At 39.9% G+C, this 17,750-nt stretch overlaps 1 protein-coding gene across 2 annotated transcripts in view; it reads right to left on the reverse strand.

The window, feature by feature from the left end:
• PAPLN (papilin, proteoglycan like sulfated glycoprotein) overlaps nt 1-17,750 on the reverse strand; it is a 132,503-nt gene that overhangs the window by 15,637 nt on the left and 99,116 nt on the right. The window contains exons 13-23 of one of the 2 annotated variants that reach the window (XM_063439575.1): nt 17,319-17,378; nt 15,090-15,297; nt 13,835-14,011; nt 12,228-12,384; nt 8,556-8,639; nt 6,169-6,316; nt 5,953-6,073; nt 5,178-5,283; nt 4,427-4,892; nt 2,936-3,073; nt 962-1,089 (exon numbers count right to left, since the gene is read on the reverse strand). In XM_063439575.1, coding sequence (XP_063295645.1) covers nt 962-1,089; nt 2,936-3,073; nt 4,427-4,892; nt 5,178-5,283; nt 5,953-6,073; nt 6,169-6,316; nt 8,556-8,639; nt 12,228-12,384; nt 13,835-14,011; nt 15,090-15,297; nt 17,319-17,378 — 1,793 coding nt within the window. The remainder of the gene's footprint in view (nt 1-961; nt 1,090-2,935; nt 3,074-4,426; nt 4,893-5,177; nt 5,284-5,952; nt 6,074-6,168; nt 6,317-8,555; nt 8,640-12,227; nt 12,385-13,834; nt 14,012-15,089; nt 15,298-17,318; nt 17,379-17,750) is intronic. The other variant, XM_063439576.1, reaches the window with a different exon arrangement.

Here is a 17,750-nt window from a genome sequence, read left to right on the forward strand (position 1 = left end):
CTAAGTCTCCGGATTTTTATGATCTCTACCCCCCTCACATTGTTCACTGTGGTGACGGTGCACATTATTTTATTTACTATCCATATTTTTTCTTTTTTAGGGAACATTTTCTTCATGATGCCCACAATAAAGTTATTTTAGTTTGTTACTTAAGGCAGAACTTTATCTGCAGAACTACTCTCTAGTGCTCCTGAAGCCGTTACAGCTTGGGATCACGCCTCTCCAAACTGGAAACATTCCCTAAGTCCGCTTTGCTTTCAGTTTGAATTTTCACTTTAGTAAAAAACCCTGATAGTCTAAAGGTAGTAAATGCATAAAGAAAATCAGAATGTATTTAGCAACACGCTAACTGCACATAACTCTTTCCTTCTCAATCCCTTTGATCTTCTTAACTGAACACAACAAGTGCATCATATCACATTGAGTGAGAATGGGGTCTAAAGGCCAACTTACTTTATCTGCTATCGTTATCTTGTAATGGTGACATGTGATTCTAATCTATGATTTTACATTTTCCCGGAGCATTATAAGGTCTTAATTTTTCTCCCTTGTTGGTTGGTTCTGTACTTTTCCAATTACAACTGAAAAATCTTTAAATAAAGATTGCCAAATGTTGACATTGCTGAGAATTGAACCTGTGATTCAGTTTCTCAAAAAAGGCTTTGTTGGCACGATAACACATTAGTGTTTATTTCCATTCTATATATCCTTTTATATAGGGAGTGAGAATCGACAAGTGGGCATTCGGTTTATCCTGTCCTAGCCATCAATACTCTAAATGGCACATTGTAGGTTTCTGAATATTCGTCTGCCACAAGCACACATCATTCCTTGTATTAACTAGCGAAATCTAGCCAAGTGTAAATGTATGCATAGTGGATACAAAAAGCAAGCTGTAATCCTACAACTATATATATATTTTACTATTATGTTTTTGTGGGTTTTTGTTAGTCTTACATACCTCGCACTTGGAGATGCACTCTGTGAGTCTCCATTCTGTTGCCATTGGAAACCGTACACTTATAAACACCAGTGTCTTCTGGCCGGGCGTGAGTGATGACTAGTGAGCTATCTGATTGGTACGTGTGCCTGGATAATAAAGGAAATACAATGCCAAGTTACTTTAATGAGCCCCACAATTAAAACAAAAAGCAAAGTTTGTAGAATATTTAACTCTGGTGGCTGATTCCCAGACTGAGCATTGCACCAAAGCTTATTACACAAAACCAGTCTGGCAGAGAAAAAAGGGAACACATTATACAATATTTTCTTTTTACAAAAATATGTAACATTTCAGCTTATCTAAGCAATTTTTAACTTATAGAATATAATTCATGTTATTGCTATGTAATCCAATAGGCAGCGGCTTGTTATGGCTATCATTTTCCATAAATTTGTGTATATAATACTTACTCCAGTAGATGTCCGTTTTTAAATGTTGCTGTCAGATCCAATCTTCAGTCCCATGATCGTGTTGCAGCCAATCAACACGCTCATGTGATTGAAGATTGGATCTGACAGCAACATTTAAAAACGGACACCTACTGGAGTTACAAACACACAGCCAACTGAGGAAGCCCAATCGAGTGAAGCGCATATTGTTGGAACTTGATTACAAGGACTTAGCATTTATATGCTTTTTTTTTTTATATATTTGTTTTATAAATAGTTTTCCATTGCATTTTGAAAATAAAAAATGTACTACTACATCAACATAGTTCATGGTGCTGGGTGATCTTAAGCTTCAGTCCGTTCGAGGTCTTGCCCTGATGTTGGCAACAGGCATTTAATCCCAGAGCCAAGAAAAACAAGCTCTGAATAAGGTGAGCTTAAAATCTTTTTAAGCAATTGATATTTGGGACTACAATACATACTTGTACCATTGGAGTTCTCTTTTTTTCTATATACCTATGTTTGGAGACCCACTCGATGGATGGTGGTATGCTACCATAAAGGCATCAATTACAGAGCCAGTTGTTACAGGCTCTGATCCATGTGAGTGGATCTTATCAATTATCATTTCTAGTTTTATGTGTATTACCATCTACACTATATACTTGTTTTTGTTTCCTTCTTTTATGTACCCAATGTATTCGTGATATATTTTTTTATTAAGGGTAAGAACTGCACTTGCACTTTTTACAGTGCTCCACTCGATCACTTTTATCAAATTAGTATTTTTACAGTTGAGTGTTTTGAGCTGCTATTCAGAAGTGATTCTCTGAGCCAATCACAAGGCTTTCCCATAGGATTGGCTGAGACTGTCAAGGAGGCAGATCAGGGGCCAAACACAGCCCTGGACAATCAGCATCTCCTCATAGATGCATCTCTATGAGGAAAGTGCAGTGTCTCCATGCAGAGGGTGGAGGCACTAAATGTCATCACATTGTGCAGCACTGCTCCAGGAGCCATTTAAGGAGTGGCCAGTGAAGTTATCCCTAGGCTGTAATGTAAACACTGCATTTTCTCTGAAAAGACAGTGTTTACAGCAAAAAGCCTGAAGGGGATGATTCTACTCACCAGAAGAAAATACAATAAGCTGTAGTTGTTCTGGTGACTATAGTGTCCCTTTAATGGGGGACTTCCACTGCTAGCTCTCTATTTCCCTATAACCACATATTAACCATTACAAGAGAACCTATGGCCTAGGGGTGCTGTAATCTAGTTCTCCATGTGCATTTCTTCAAAAGATTCAAGCAAGAAGGTAAATGTCATTTTTCTACTCTATCTTTCCTGGTCATGAGATTTGACCACATTGATAAGTTGTTAATAAGTATGAGAATTCAAGGTGAATTTCAGATTTAAGGTAAACATTCTAGATAGCTGTGCTTTCAGTTAAGCTAATCTGGCCTTGCATGTGAACTTCACTTTAAATTCTAACTTTATTGAATTACCCTGTACGTTTCTTTAAATACCAGAAACTGATTCATCTCACCTGGAAGAGGAAACAGGATTTCCATCTTTCGTCCACTCAACTTTAGGGAACGGGTAATCACTCACTCTACAGAGGAGACGGATGGTTTGTCCACTAGAAGCCTCCATAGCTGAGGACTCTACCTTGTCCAGAATAATTCTAAAAAGAGATAAATAAACAAATGAGTGAGTTTTTACAAATCAAAGCTGAAAGTATGTGTAAGTGCTACATGATGGTCCTTAAAGGGATATTCCAAGAACCATAACAACTACAGTTTAATGTGCCTGTTTCTGTTTGGCACCATAGCAAGAGTTAAAGGCAATTCACTGAGGTGTTATCTATCTAAACTGTACAAATATTTTTACCACCAATGAGGAACTTTCATTTATTCAACATGGTGCCAGAAGGGCACATGTTGGGTGCTGGGAAGATCCCTCTGCTTTTGTCAAAACCTCTACTTGTACCATAACTCCCATAGTAAACTGCAGTAGTTATATTGCTCGCAATGTGCAACCAGTATATATGTTAATGTATCAAAAATGTTAAAACTTTATGTAGACCTTTGTATTATAAACCACCTCAATTGCTCTCATGCATATGCTCCAAACAAAATGACAAAATAAATTAAATAAGTGGAAAAAGGAGATAAAGTTAACAGTTTATACAAGATAACGCACAGATTTATACTATTTAAAGTGGATCCTACTTCAGAAAACTGCACCAAATAATCTTACAGAGCAATGTTTAGGAATATGTACTATATACACCCAAATATTCATGTAAAACCACAAAGAGAATGGATTACTAATCAATCAAATTATTGTTAGTATTATCATGGTCTGTGTCCTCAGCTTGTTCACAACCATTAAATGGCTGGCAAAGAGTGATGGAAAGCAGAAGCCACCAAAAATAGAAGGCCACATAATCTTGGGTACATTAGTAGCACCAGTGGCCCATAGGGTGTTGCTTTAAACTGACAGTCTAAACACCATAACCACTAAGCACCAATACAATTAAGGGACCTAATCTTACTTTTTTCCATAGCAGTTTTCCTTTAAAAGGACTTTAATCAAGAGGTCTATCGATGATTTACATTGTGTATTAATTTTTCATGATAGACAGTCTGCTGATGAAATGTTATTTAATAATCATTAAGGGAGAGTTACAGTTTATGCTGCGGTTTTATGAATATCCTAGAATTTTTTGTATATAGTATATTTGTGGGTAAGCATGGTATACTTTATTTTCTAACTTGTCGCTTTGGAAAGTGAGAGTGTATGAGCCATTTTTCCTACAGAAAAGGAATGAGTGTGAAATATATTTCCTCTTAGCAAATATGAAAACAGGTATAGAATTTCCCTAAATAATCTCTTCTGATAAAAGAATATGTGCGATGCCGGTTTATTCATGGAGTATGATTATTTATCCCATGACAACTATAAAATGTTTCCACTGACTAACATTCAGGAAACAGCTACTATACTCAATTCTACTCAATTAGGATTTCAGTACCTGTGTATAGAAGAGTGTCGCGATGACGAGCTGCTTCCATGATTTGTCCTCTGTCTAGTTTTCCCATTACCGTGTACCCTTTTTCCATGCTCTGACCATGCATCATGCCCCGCGAGGTTGCGTCCTTCATGATCTTCGTCAAGTGTTCTCACTATTTGTTGTGGATATCCTTCATGCTCGTTACCATTAGGTCCTTCCTCGTGGCCATCAGGATGTACATGTGACATACGATCCCACTTCATCCCTCGTCTACGATATCTGTATTCTATAGTTCCTGTGGGCCTTCTTGAGGTTTTTTGGCAAGAACTCATGCATTCCTCTTCCGAAGCAAATTTATTACTATTTCCATGGCAACCACCAAACCAAAAGCGGTTGCATTTTCCAACATCAGGCACAAAATACCAGCGAGTTGTCCAATCCGAGCAGGTACCCATAGCACTTGGTAACATACACATTGGTGGATATGCTGGTTGGAGAAAAGGTGGGGGAAACAAATAATTAAACGGTTTGAAGACATTTTAATGGTACAAATTGTGTAAACTGTACAGAACCATTAATTTCTAGACAGACAAAAACTAACACTCCACTCCCCCAAATAAAACCAAACATACTAGTTGACCCTGTGGCTTACAGACTAATTGTTCTGATTCCTTCTTGTGATGCTGCTGTGTATATACCAAATAAATTATTATAGGAGGATGACATGATTATACATTACAAATAGATGAATGAAACTAAGTGAAAGACTCACAGTGAGAGGGTTTATTTGGACACCCTTCGCCCATTGGGCCAGAGGCTTGGAGCTTGTTGTCAAAACAGCATCCATACTGAGAAAGTCTGCATTCGTCAGAAGGTGCCTAAACCAATAAAAATGCAAACATTGTTCAGCAAAAACAAACAGTCTATTCTCACTTCAGCAGTCAACAGAAATGTCCTGTCTGATTTATCCCAACATCGAAAAAAACAAAACTGAAATTACAAATGAATTTCAGGATATACAATATTCACAAATGTATATACAGGTCAACGTTTGGAAATGATACATTATTTATTGAGCAAATGGGAGAACGTTTTTGTGAAGGACCAGCTCTTTAGTGTAAGTATAGAGTTATATAGCATGGAGGGGATACTTGCCAAACTTAGGCAGGTGCTTAAAGTGTGAAAGAATCACACGATTATTCACTAATGCTGTAATTATTTGACATTTAAAATTAATTTCAGATTTTAGGCTGAAAAACACCTCAAAATAAAAAAAAAATCAGCTATGAAATTCACTTTGAATACTTTAATGATGCCAACGTCAGTAGTTACTTCATAATAAAACTATGACGAGAGCGCTGCCTTAATGGGGAATATTCTTGATAATATATTTAATGTTATGTCGGCTTACAGGGAATACAGTGTAAGGATTTCTGTTGACACATTTCTAGCAGTGGACGCTCTCTAATACTATTGAGTATGTAAAAAATGTTTATTAAAATAGCAGCAACTAGGACATTTAATTAATAAATAAGTCCATAACATACTGGAGGAGGAGCAGGATCAGCTCTCTCGTTCCTCCCAGGATTCCCACCACCATTATTCTGATTGCATCCCTCATAGTCTGGGCCTTTCGCTTCCATTAAACCGTCAGGGCAACACCCATACCTGCCACAATACAAAACCATTTTAAAATGCTTTGCAAAAAATATACTGTAACTGTAATATTTTACAGGAAGTCTATTTTTCCATTACATGCTTACCTGGTCTGCCGACAAGTCAATACTGGGCAACCCTGTCCACCAGGACCAGAAGCCGGGATATACCCGTCAGAACAGCAGCCGAATTCACTTTGCCTACAGTCCCGTGGGCCATTATCTCTACTGGGTTGTTCCGGAACAGGCTTTTGCGCTGCTTAGAACAACAAGATAATGACCATACGATGCCAGAGAAAATAATGAATTGTCTAAACATCTCTCAACTAAAGGCTTGAACAGAAAATGGTACAAGATATTAAATGGAGATATCACAACATGGTCATACATTCATTTTCAACTTCCTACACTTACTTTTTCCTCTTATGTCCTCTTTAATTTTTTAATATAAAATGGTTATTTTTGACTTTGTAGATTCAAAGAATACGTAACCTGCACACACTGTATAGAAATATTTATAAATAAAACCCTTTAAAATGTGTGGCGCCCCATCACTAATTTCTTCTCCCAGCTAGCTGCCCCATCTCGATATATTGTAGACTTAATTTCCTCACTTTTTTGTCTTTTTATTTTTTTTCTACACCCATTTGTTTTGGGAATTCTTATGCCTACCGACACAAAATAGAGATTTATCAAAATATTCTGTTCAAAAAAGGGTGAGGAGTCGCCAATGTGCCTGCTGTTTCTACTGGTTTTTATAATGGATTTCCCCACTTTTAGTACTTATGACCACTTTTTAGAATACTTTGATACATTTTCCAATATATCTCTGATCCAACTGATTAGTCCTTGTAAAGTTTTAATATTTTTACTTACTCTTGTTAATATTTTTACTTACTCTTCTGTTGAACACATCTCATATATGATATACATTTTGAGCTTTTTGTAAAAAAAAAAACAAAAAAAACCCTGAAACTTAAAGTGTAAAATATTTGGGGGGCGGGGCCTGACATCCAAGCAGAGCAGACTCGTGTCTTGCAAGCTCCTGCTCCAGGCACTGATTTTAAGCATTCAATGCCTGCAAATCTGCAGATCAGACCGCACAAAAGTAACCGCATGAACGGTGGCATCCTGGCGAACCCGCCAACATTAAAATTGTGAAGCTACTCACCAGATCGCCCGATTCCTGACTCGGCGGCCTACAGGTGGACCGGGCCTGGGAGAGACTGCCACTCTCCTGATATCCTGGTTGGCTGAGCAGATCAAGCAAATTGGCCTCCCCGCCCCCTCCTCTGGACCGGTGGGGGATATCCCGGTCCCCACCAGAGATCGCAACTACGAATACAAGGCATAGCAACCTAGACTCACCTTACAGACAAGAGAAGAGGGGTGAAGCTAAAATGGCCGCCACACTGACCGAGCACATGCTCCACTGGGAAACTTTCAAGCGGCTTTTGATGCCCTGTGTGCATCATTCTGGACTCGAATAGAGTCCCACCAGCAGCAACCCACACTCACTGTAGCCGTGACCACGGAGGTCCCCAGCTCTGTACAGACAGCCGATCCCTCTCCTGGACTGAGAGCAAAAAGGAGAAAGAATCCCACGCAGACTGCACCTGTGGTAAAGCCTGCTCGCAGAGCTTCCACATGGAGACCTCGCCAACCTGATCAGCGCTCTACGGAACCTCGAAGCCACAGCCTGACCGCAATGAGGAGGGTCTGTAATGCTGGGAGCTCTACGGACAGCTCTACGGACAGCTCTACGGACAGCTCTACGGACAGCAACGAGATACACAGCCTGTGATGGTCCTGAAGACCCTGACCGCCGGCCTCAGTATGGCCTGCTGGTAACAGGCATTGGATGACCACAGAACTCAGAGCCCAGTACTCTCCCTGGTTTTACACTGTTTCCCTCTTCTACCTACATAACTCTAAGCCCACTATTAAGCATGCATAGGCTGTAGCCTCAGTATGTCTCTATCTCAAATGTTTTCATCTTCGTTTTCTTTCTTTTCCCTTTATCTTGATACCTAGCAATTATAGTACCCACTAGGCATCCGTTCAGATAGTCTGTTACCAACTAATCTCATAATGACATAGCTGCTAGTCGAACAATCTACTTGTTTCTTTTTTTGTCAACACGCATGTCACACCAGCTTGTTTTAAGCCTCATATTCACATACCCACTCATGTCTATGTACCGCACATCGACCACATCTTATGTTTTGCTTTATACTCTAGACATGTTTGACTACCCTGTGACCTAGCTACTTAAAATAATCTTTATTTTTTAAATGTGTGTAGTGACCTACTATGCCTTATACTTGTTCATGTATGTATTTTGCCAATCTTTGCCAGTACTTGCTGTTGGGGCATTGCAAGAGCTCGTGTTAACTATTTGCACCACAAAAATATTGAATTTTGTTTTTAAAAAAAAAAAGTAAAATATTTAAATAAGTTGCAAAAAAATTAATGAAACAAAATTGGTGACTTACGTTTCGGGGCCTCCTGATTGTAGCGAGTCAGAGAGAATTGGTCTGAATTATCATATCCCCAGGTGTCCTGCATACTGGGTACCTCTGTAAAAATAAAACCGGGTTTAGAACTATATGTAGCTAATATTATGTAATTCATAGTGTCTGCGTGGGGACAACCTGCATGTATTATGGTAAATAAATTGAAACAATAGTAGAGTCCATGTAGAATAGTCACTATAAACCATTCACCATGTTGTCCTCCAAACTGTGTCCACTCAGTCAAGAGGAGAATTACATTACATAGCTCCCAACATTTCAACTGGACGTAGAGGGACACTTTAATTTTACATGTGAGGCTGTTCTGAGAAATTTTAGGCAACTTACTAATGACAATTTATGCAACTAAAATGTAATTTAACCAAAAACTCAAATAGTACTTGCACTCAATCACATCTTAGGTGCAGGTCTCTGGGTCACCTCTAAAGACCCACAATGAAATAGCAGAGAATACCAAGATGATACCGCACTCAATTTTATAGCAAAATAGAAAAAGGTTAGTTTATTGGCACAACATAGTGGTATAGGAAAGAGTGATAATCTATGCTATTTAAAGGAACACTATAGTCACCTAAAGTATTTTAGCTAAATAAAGTAGTTTTAGTGTATAGATCATTCCCCTGCAATTTCACTGCTCAATTCACTGTCATTTAGGAGTTAAATCACTTTATTCTGTTTATGCAGCCCTAGCCACACCTCCCCTGGCTATGATTGACAGAGCCTTCATGAAAAAAGAAAAACATTTTTTTACTGGATTCAGTATCTCCTCCCTCTGCATGCAGACACTAAACTTTCCTCATAGAGATTAATTGATTCAATTCATCTCTATGAGGAGATGCTGATTGGCCAGGGCTGTGTTTGAATCATGCTGGCTCTGCCCCTGATCTGCCTCTTTGTCAGTCTCAGCCAGTCCTATGGGGAAGCATTGTGATTGGATCAGGCTACCACATGTCAGCAGACTGCTTGTTTTTCTGAGTCTAACAGCATGCAGATTTACAGCTTCAGGCTTGAATACAGTAAGATTTTTACTATATTTATGGAGGCATGAGGGGCCCGGGGGGGCTAGATGGTGGTGTTAACACTATATAGGGTCAGGAATACATGTTTGTGTTCCTGACCCTATAGTGATCCTTTAAGTAATGTTTTGCACTTTAAATTTGGTGGACTAGTTATGTTAACTGGGATATATATATATTTACATAGGATAAATTAGCACTCTTTCCTACAACACTATGTTGTGGTAATAAACTAACCTTTTTCTATTTTGCTATAAAATTGAGTGCGGTATCATCTAAAATGTAATTTAAAACCAGAACAATGTACCTCATTTACACAGGCTAAATTTTAAACGCATCTGTTGTAGTTTAAAGTCATTAGTGTGAGTATTATTATTGTGGAATTCGGTTTTTCACTCAGCCACACCAACAACATAGCACTCCTAGAAAAGAGGGACATTAAAAAAAGATATAAAACTGGGACAGGGGGATTTGGGCCAAATAGGGACTGTCCCTCCTAAATAGAGTCACTTGGGGGGTATGTGATTAAACAAAACACTGGTGATCCAGGACAGATATATTATTTCTGGTGTAATGCTATCAGGGTTACGTATTAACTTACCGTATTTTTCGCTCCATACGACGCACTTTTTTCCCCCTCAAAAGTGAAGGGAAATGTCTGTGCATCTTATGGAGCGAATGTGAAGCTTTACTTACTTGTATTGTAGCACGGGCCGGCAGAACAGCGCTTACCGCGGTACAGGAACTTAAATTTCGGTTTCCGGCAGGAATGAAAGGAAGTGCGCACTCAGTGTGCACACTTCCTTTCAGTCCGGTTGGAAACTGAAATTTAATTTCCTGTACCGCGGTGTGCGCTGTTCTGCCGGCCCATGCTACAATACAGGTAAGTAACTAAGGGACAAGGGGAGGGGGGACACTATGGGACAAGGGGTTAAAGAACACTATTGGAAAAGGGGAGGGGGGGGACACTATTGGAAAAGGGGAGGGGGGGGGACACTATTGGACAAAGGGAGGGGTGGGTTAAAGAACACTATTGGACAAAGGGAGGGGTGGGTTAAAGAACACTATTGGACAAGGGGAGGGGAGGGTTAAAGAACACTATGGGACAGGGGAGTGGAGGGTTAAAGAACACTATTGGAAAAGAGGGGGGGGGAGAACACTATTGGACAAGGGGAGGGGTGGGTTAAAGAACACTATGGGACAGGGGAGGGGTGGGTTAAAGAACACTATGGGACAGGGGAGGGGTGGGTTAAAGAACACTATGGGACAGGGGAGGGGTGGGTTAAAGAACACTATGGGACAGGGGAGGGGTGGGTTAAAGAACACTATGGGACAGGGGAGGGGAGGGTTAAAGAACACTATGGGAGAGGGGAGGGGAGGGTTAAAGAACACCATGGGGCAGGGGAGAGGGGGGGAGCGTTAAAGAACACCATGGGACAGGGGAGGGAAGGGTTAAAAACACTGACACAGGGGAGGGGAGGGTTAAAGAACATTATGGGACAGGGGAGGGTTAAAGAACACTATGGGACAGGGGAGGGTTAAAGAACACTATGGGACAGGGGAGGGTGGTGGGTTAAAGAACACTATGGGACAGGGGAGGGAAGGGTTAAAAACACTATGGGACAGGGGAGGGAAGGGTTAAAAACACTATGTGACAGGGGAGGGGAGGGTTAAAGAACACTATGGGACAGGGGAGGGGAGGGTCAAAGAACACTATGGGACAGGGGAGGGTTAAAGAACACTATGGGACGGGGGGGTTAAAGAACACTATGGGACGGGGGGGGGGGGGGTTAAAGAACACTATGAAACACGGGAGGGGCAGGTTAACACGGGAGGGACAGGGGAGGGGCGGGTTAAAAATCACTATGGTACAGGGGAGGGGGGACGGGACACTATGGGAGGGAAAGATCACTATGGGACAAGGGGAGGGGGGGACACTATTGGACAAGGGGATGGGTGGGTTAAAGAACACTATTGGACAATGGGAGGGGAGGGTTAAAGAACACTATGGGACAGGGGAGGGGCGGGTTAAAAATCACTATGGGACAGGGGAGGGGCGGGTTAAAATCACTATGGGACAGGGGAGGGGCGGGTTAAAATCACTATGGGACGGGGGGGGCTTAAAGATCACTATAGGAAAGGGGAGGGGCAGGTTTAAGATCACTATAGGAAAGGGAGGGGGGTTAAAGATCACTATGGGACAGGAGAGTGGAGTGGGTGGTAAGGAACACTATGGGACAGGGGAGGGGCGGGTTAAAATCACTATGGGACGGGGGGGGGGCTTAAAGATCACTATAGGAAAGGGGAGGGGCAGGTTTAAGATCACTATAGGAAAGGGAAGGGTGTTAAGAAACACTATGGGACAGTTTGTTTGGAATATTTTTTTTCTGGGTTTCCTCCTCTAAAAAAATAGGTGCGTCTTATGGTGTGGTGCGTCTTATGGAGCAAAAAATACGGTATAAGTGTAAATTGTCAAGTTCAAAGTAAATTTAAATTTCTCGGCCAAAATAGCTGACAGAGAGAATTTTCACACTTTAGAGACACTCTTCATGAAATAGAATAGAATGATGAACGTTCATGGGAGGAAAGAGGATAAATGATTTAATGTGAACATTACGTTGCGGTAGGTAGCAGGGCTGCATATTGCAGTTCTCGATGAGGGTTGGCATCTCGGGTTCATATGATTTACAAGTCTCTGGCTCATAGAAGTTCCGGTCGTTGTCGGCGCAGATCACTTGACGTTTGCGGATGCCATGGTTGCAGCTCTTAGAACACTAGAAAACAAAAACAAATGTCACAGTACATTTACACTTTTTTTTTTTTTTCCTCATCAAGGCTGTAACATGCAGGGAGGTGTGACTAGGGCTACATAAACAAAGGGATTTAACTCCTAAATGGCAGGAATTAAGCAGTGAGACTACAGGGGCATGTTCTATACACCAAAACCACTTATTTAACCCCTTAAGGACCAAACTTCTGGAATAAAAGGGAATCATGACATGTCACACATGTCACGTGTCCTTAAGGGGTTAAGCTAAAGTGGTTTTGATGTTTAGAGTGTCCCTTTAAGGACAGCATTTAGACTGCATTTAGCTGCTTTCCAAGTGGTCTAATTAACTCATAAAAAAGACAAAATAGCATCACACAATTAAGATGAAACAGTCGTGCAATTGTGGATAAAAAACACAGAGCAAATATCCTGATGGAAGTAGTAGGAAAAATCCTCTGGTGTGCCCCACGTCACATTCGCATGTAGAGTAGATTGTATCTATATGTAACCTGGCAGATTATTGTAGAAACTTGCAAATATTTACATCTTACCCCAACTTTCTGCTGCCTTAAAAAAATGATTTAAAAAAAATATTATAATAATGGACTTCGAGCCAGATTTTTAAAAATAGTAAAAATTTGACAACTAGAGAAATCACTATGGAAACCAATGGCCTCAGCTGGACAAATCCATTCAGTTCCATGAAAACTGTTCCATATTATTTTTTTTTTTATAAATCATCCCTTAGTAGGTCATATATAAAATCCAGACAGTGGGGATTATGTTCTAAAGGAAAAATCAGCAAAATAAAAATATAAAGGAAAAATGATGGCTCTGGGAGTAAACTCACTGGGGTGTCTTTGTATCCCCATGTGTATAAAGAAAATTAATTTTAGTTACTTCCAAACTGAGTAAGTCAATATCGATTTATCTTTGGACAGCTTGTAGCATTGCGAATACATATTGCACTCCAATTTGTGTTGGGCCTGAATTTTATCTGAAACTAGGTCGTTTATTACAATTTGATTTTACAATATAGGAAAACATACTAACTACACATTGTGCACTGTACATCATTTGCAATAATACTTCCCGGATTAATGGTTTCACTTGATATATGCATTGTGTGTGTAACTAGCAGTTACATTTTTATAATTCAATATTTAGAAGAAAACGGGGACAACTGGTTATTTAACGTTCACAATTACTAGATAATTTTGACCATTCGTGGAGCCATAAGATAAGAGTCATTGTGATAAAAACATTAAGAGTCCCAATTCCCGTTCTGCACCCTATAGTCTTATTAAATTGCTAGTTTGCTTTATAATTAATATTAAAATGTCATCATTATTAGGAATCCAAATTAAATACATAAGTTCCATGTCAATACTCCTTCTCACAAACACAGATGGACTATACGTTGAGTTCAATTCTATCCCAGTCGATTTTCTTACCAGACCCCATTCTCCGATGTGCCACCCAATCTCCTGAACGCAGTTTTCTCCATTGCACAGTTGGCTATCGGTTGGCTTGACCTGCGTCATACACATGAGATCTTGAACAACAACTCCGGTATCGGTCCTACACGTGACTGAGCGCTTCTGAATGCCTTCCCCACACTCGGAAGAACACTGCAAATAAAGGTTTTCTAGTGTCAGCAGTTTAACAGACCTTCAAGCCGTTTCTCAAAATGTGTACTTGTTTTATGAACACAACATGCATATAGAAAATATACTAAATCTAAATTACAGCCATGAAGTCATGGGTGAGCAGCAAGGCTATACTGGAGTAGTAAACATATACATATTTCATAACCGTTCAAGAGGGAAATTAAATAAACAAATACTATGTTACAGGTTAGAACTGTTTTATAATAGAATATACTAACTATCTTGGCAAACCAGAAGATATTTGAAGAACCTGAGATGAGGAGAACTAGCAGATGATGTTACCTTGTAGTATTAAATCAGTCATATGCAAGCACAGCTGACGGGCTGAAAGATATTGTCATGATAGGTGGGGTGGGGTAAATAGTTTGCATCTTCTAGCCACAAAAATCACTTTGTCACAGTAAGGATACGTTTTAGGATCAGAGGCAGACATGCAAGGCAGCCAATCACAGTTGTTCACACACTGCTGGGAGCACTCTTTTATGCATACCTCCCAACATTTCAAATGGACAAATAGGGACACTTTAATTTTCTGAGTGGGAGTGGGAGTGTGGCCAGGGTAGGTACTGTTCTGAGACATTTAGATGAAAAACAAGCAACATGGAGTTCATAGAAAAGATGGAAATTAGGACAGAAAAGACTCCTAAATAGGGACATTGGGAAATAGTGTAGGTGTACTGAAAGATACATGCTCAGCCACAAGCTTGTGTTCCGTGCACTTTGAGGGGACTTCTCTCTGATGTCCCCAGAAAAGGGTATAATCAAATATGTTCTGGTGAAAGTGTCCCTTTAAGGAAACCCTTGAGAATAATGAACCACACATGAACAACATGAAGGGGATTATTATGTATTTAATATTCATTTTATGAAGATAAAACTGAGCATAAAGAGGTTTTATTTGAGATTGGAATATGACCCTAAAAATTGATGCTCAGAAAGTTGATATCCAGATGTTTTAGAATTCTTGATACTTTGCCATTTGCTTTCTACCACATCAGAGGATTAGGAACCCTGTCCTAGTTAACTCCTGGTAGCTCACCTCCGTCCACGGCCCCACATTCCATGTAGCACACGCCCGGATGTTGCAGGCCTGCTGAGTTGGGGGTTTCTCGGTAAACGCCGCACACTCTGCGTCACTCACCACCTGCTGGGAAGATCTCCCTTCGTAGGAAACGCAGTAAACTGAGCGGGTCTGGGCTCCTCCGCCACACGAAGCTGAACACTGGCTCCACTCACTTATTTTCCAGCTGCAAGTCACAGAGGAATGGCAAAATTCACATTACAAGCATGTCCAAAATAATAAAAGCAAGAGCATGCTGATATAGGAGCGGTCCGTGGGTCTAATGTTTTGCGTTTGTTTTTTCATTAGAACGCCTATTATCCACAGCAAAAGCCGGGATGGCCACCCAATACTATTCTCATAGTTTATATTTTATTCCTAAATGAGTGCAAAAAGCACAATTTAAACTTAACAAAATTATTTCCCCCGAAATTACTGGAATAAAAGCATGGTCAGTGCTACTGGACTAGCTACATTCCATTACATGTTAAACAATATTAAACGGGAACTGTCACACGATTAAATATAACCTATAACGTGTTAAAGGAACACTACGGTGCTAGGAATACAATGCTGTATTTCAAACACTATAACGTCTCTCTGCCCTTTTTGTGCTGAGTCGGGATTTTCCGACGTCAGTCGATGGGGGGAGCCTAATGCACATGTGCAGAGAGCGTTCTCCATGGTAAAGCACTGACTCAATGCTTTCCTATTGGGTTTTTCAACATGCTGGACGTCCTCATGAAACGCGTAAGAGCATCCAGCCTCGTTTCATGGAGTCAAACTGCAGGGAGCACCTCCAGCGGCTGTCTGGTAGACCGCCACTACGGAGAGTCTTAACACTGCAATGCAACCATAGGGGATAAGCAATTGCAACATTCAAACTCCTGGGACGTGACATTTCCCTAACAGATCAAGTAAAATAATACAACGTTTACAATAGATCAGCATCAATTGAGGCAGACATAGTAATTTTATCATAACGTTTGAGTTGGATGCTCCTACATCAGCATGCTCATTCTCTTGTTCCATAGGGTAGTGTACGCAGAACAGTGATATATACATATATAATGCAGATTGCAGCACCCGATACACCAAGAGCTATAATATAGAGAGATCTGCACAACCAGCACCTGACACACAGAAAGCAAACACCATTAAACGGCACCAGATTTTACAATTACACAAATTTTTTTAGAACACAAGTGGGAAAGATGCACATAATCTGCTATTCCTGAACCACAGCTACCAATTACTAGAGGACAATGTACAACACATTCAGAATGATCTATAATGGGAATTGGTTATTCTTTACGTTCAGAATTTGCTTAGTACTTCGTATAACGTATGGAGGAGAGCAGAGTCAGACACATACCAGCATTATGGGTTTCGTCAGTCAGACACTCTCTCACAGAGTATTTTTGGGGGTTTAATAAAGAAGGCTCTTCAGCCAAAGATAACGCTGCTTAGTAGAATTAGACCAAAACAGAGACTCATTTCAGTGCCTGTAGTTTCTGGCCATAGGTTCTCTCATACACAATGTGGAACTTAGTATCCATATTCCCATTAAATCTTGCAATGGCAATCAGAGATTTATATAAGCATTCTAGATGTAGAAGGCTGTGGTGAGATGTGGAGATGGTAAAGGTTATTTTTTCCATCAGGAAGTAAGATCTCTGAGGCCTTTAAGCGGCACATAACTCTCCCTTCCCTCCCACCGCAAAAAGAGTATGCCTGAGAACCAAGAAACACAGCTATATCTTTTTTTTTTCTTGATACATACAGACTATAAATTGGTCACAGGTTTTTTTGCATTTTTTGTCATAGTGCACTTTGGCACATCTCTTACTACGAAATGAAAGAGCATGTTGAAGTCAAGATTTGAACACTGGTAAAATGTTAAACATTTTTTATACAAGTTTATCTTGGCACCACAATCCATAAGCTTGTTGCACACTAAGCTTAGTCATTAAAGGGAAACTTTAGTTATATGTGTCTATATATGCACTAGCTGAAAGTATAATAAACATGATGTTTTACATTAGCTGCAATATGGAAAAAAATCCATAAAGTTATGAGATATTGTTCAAAATGCTCTTTTATACAAGAGAAATATGTACTAGCTATAGTTTCCCTTTAATTTAAAAGTCACCAAAGCCTGCAAACCCAAAAGCCACATCACCACCAGAACAACCGGCACCGGATTACCTGGTCATTTTTGTATTCACTATTCGGCTCCACAGTGCTGGCTGATATACATAAGACATCCTTTTGTGCAGAATAAAGATGGCTTTTAAAACATAAACATGTAGAACATTTCTGATGTACAGATATAATAAATACCGTAGCTCATATAAAACAGATGCTATTCGCGGTGAATTAACAGCCAAAGGCAAATGGCGAGATATAATTTTAACACAAGGCTCTACACTCTTCACGTTCGATTTATAGTTCTAGTGGAAACAAAATTCCAACAATTCTAAACCAAACTACTTTCAGGTTTCTGAGGATGACTGTAGTTATCCCTTGGATAGATTCACAGGAATATGCAAATAGCTAAATTCTAACATCATGCTGTATATTTATTAAGTAATGCAATTTAAATAATGCATGGACGAGGATTACGCCCGGATAACCATC

Source organism: Pelobates fuscus, chromosome 13 (genome assembly GCF_036172605.1).
Source record: "Pelobates fuscus isolate aPelFus1 chromosome 13, aPelFus1.pri, whole genome shotgun sequence".
Taxonomy (NCBI): domain Eukaryota; kingdom Metazoa; phylum Chordata; class Amphibia; order Anura; family Pelobatidae; genus Pelobates; species Pelobates fuscus.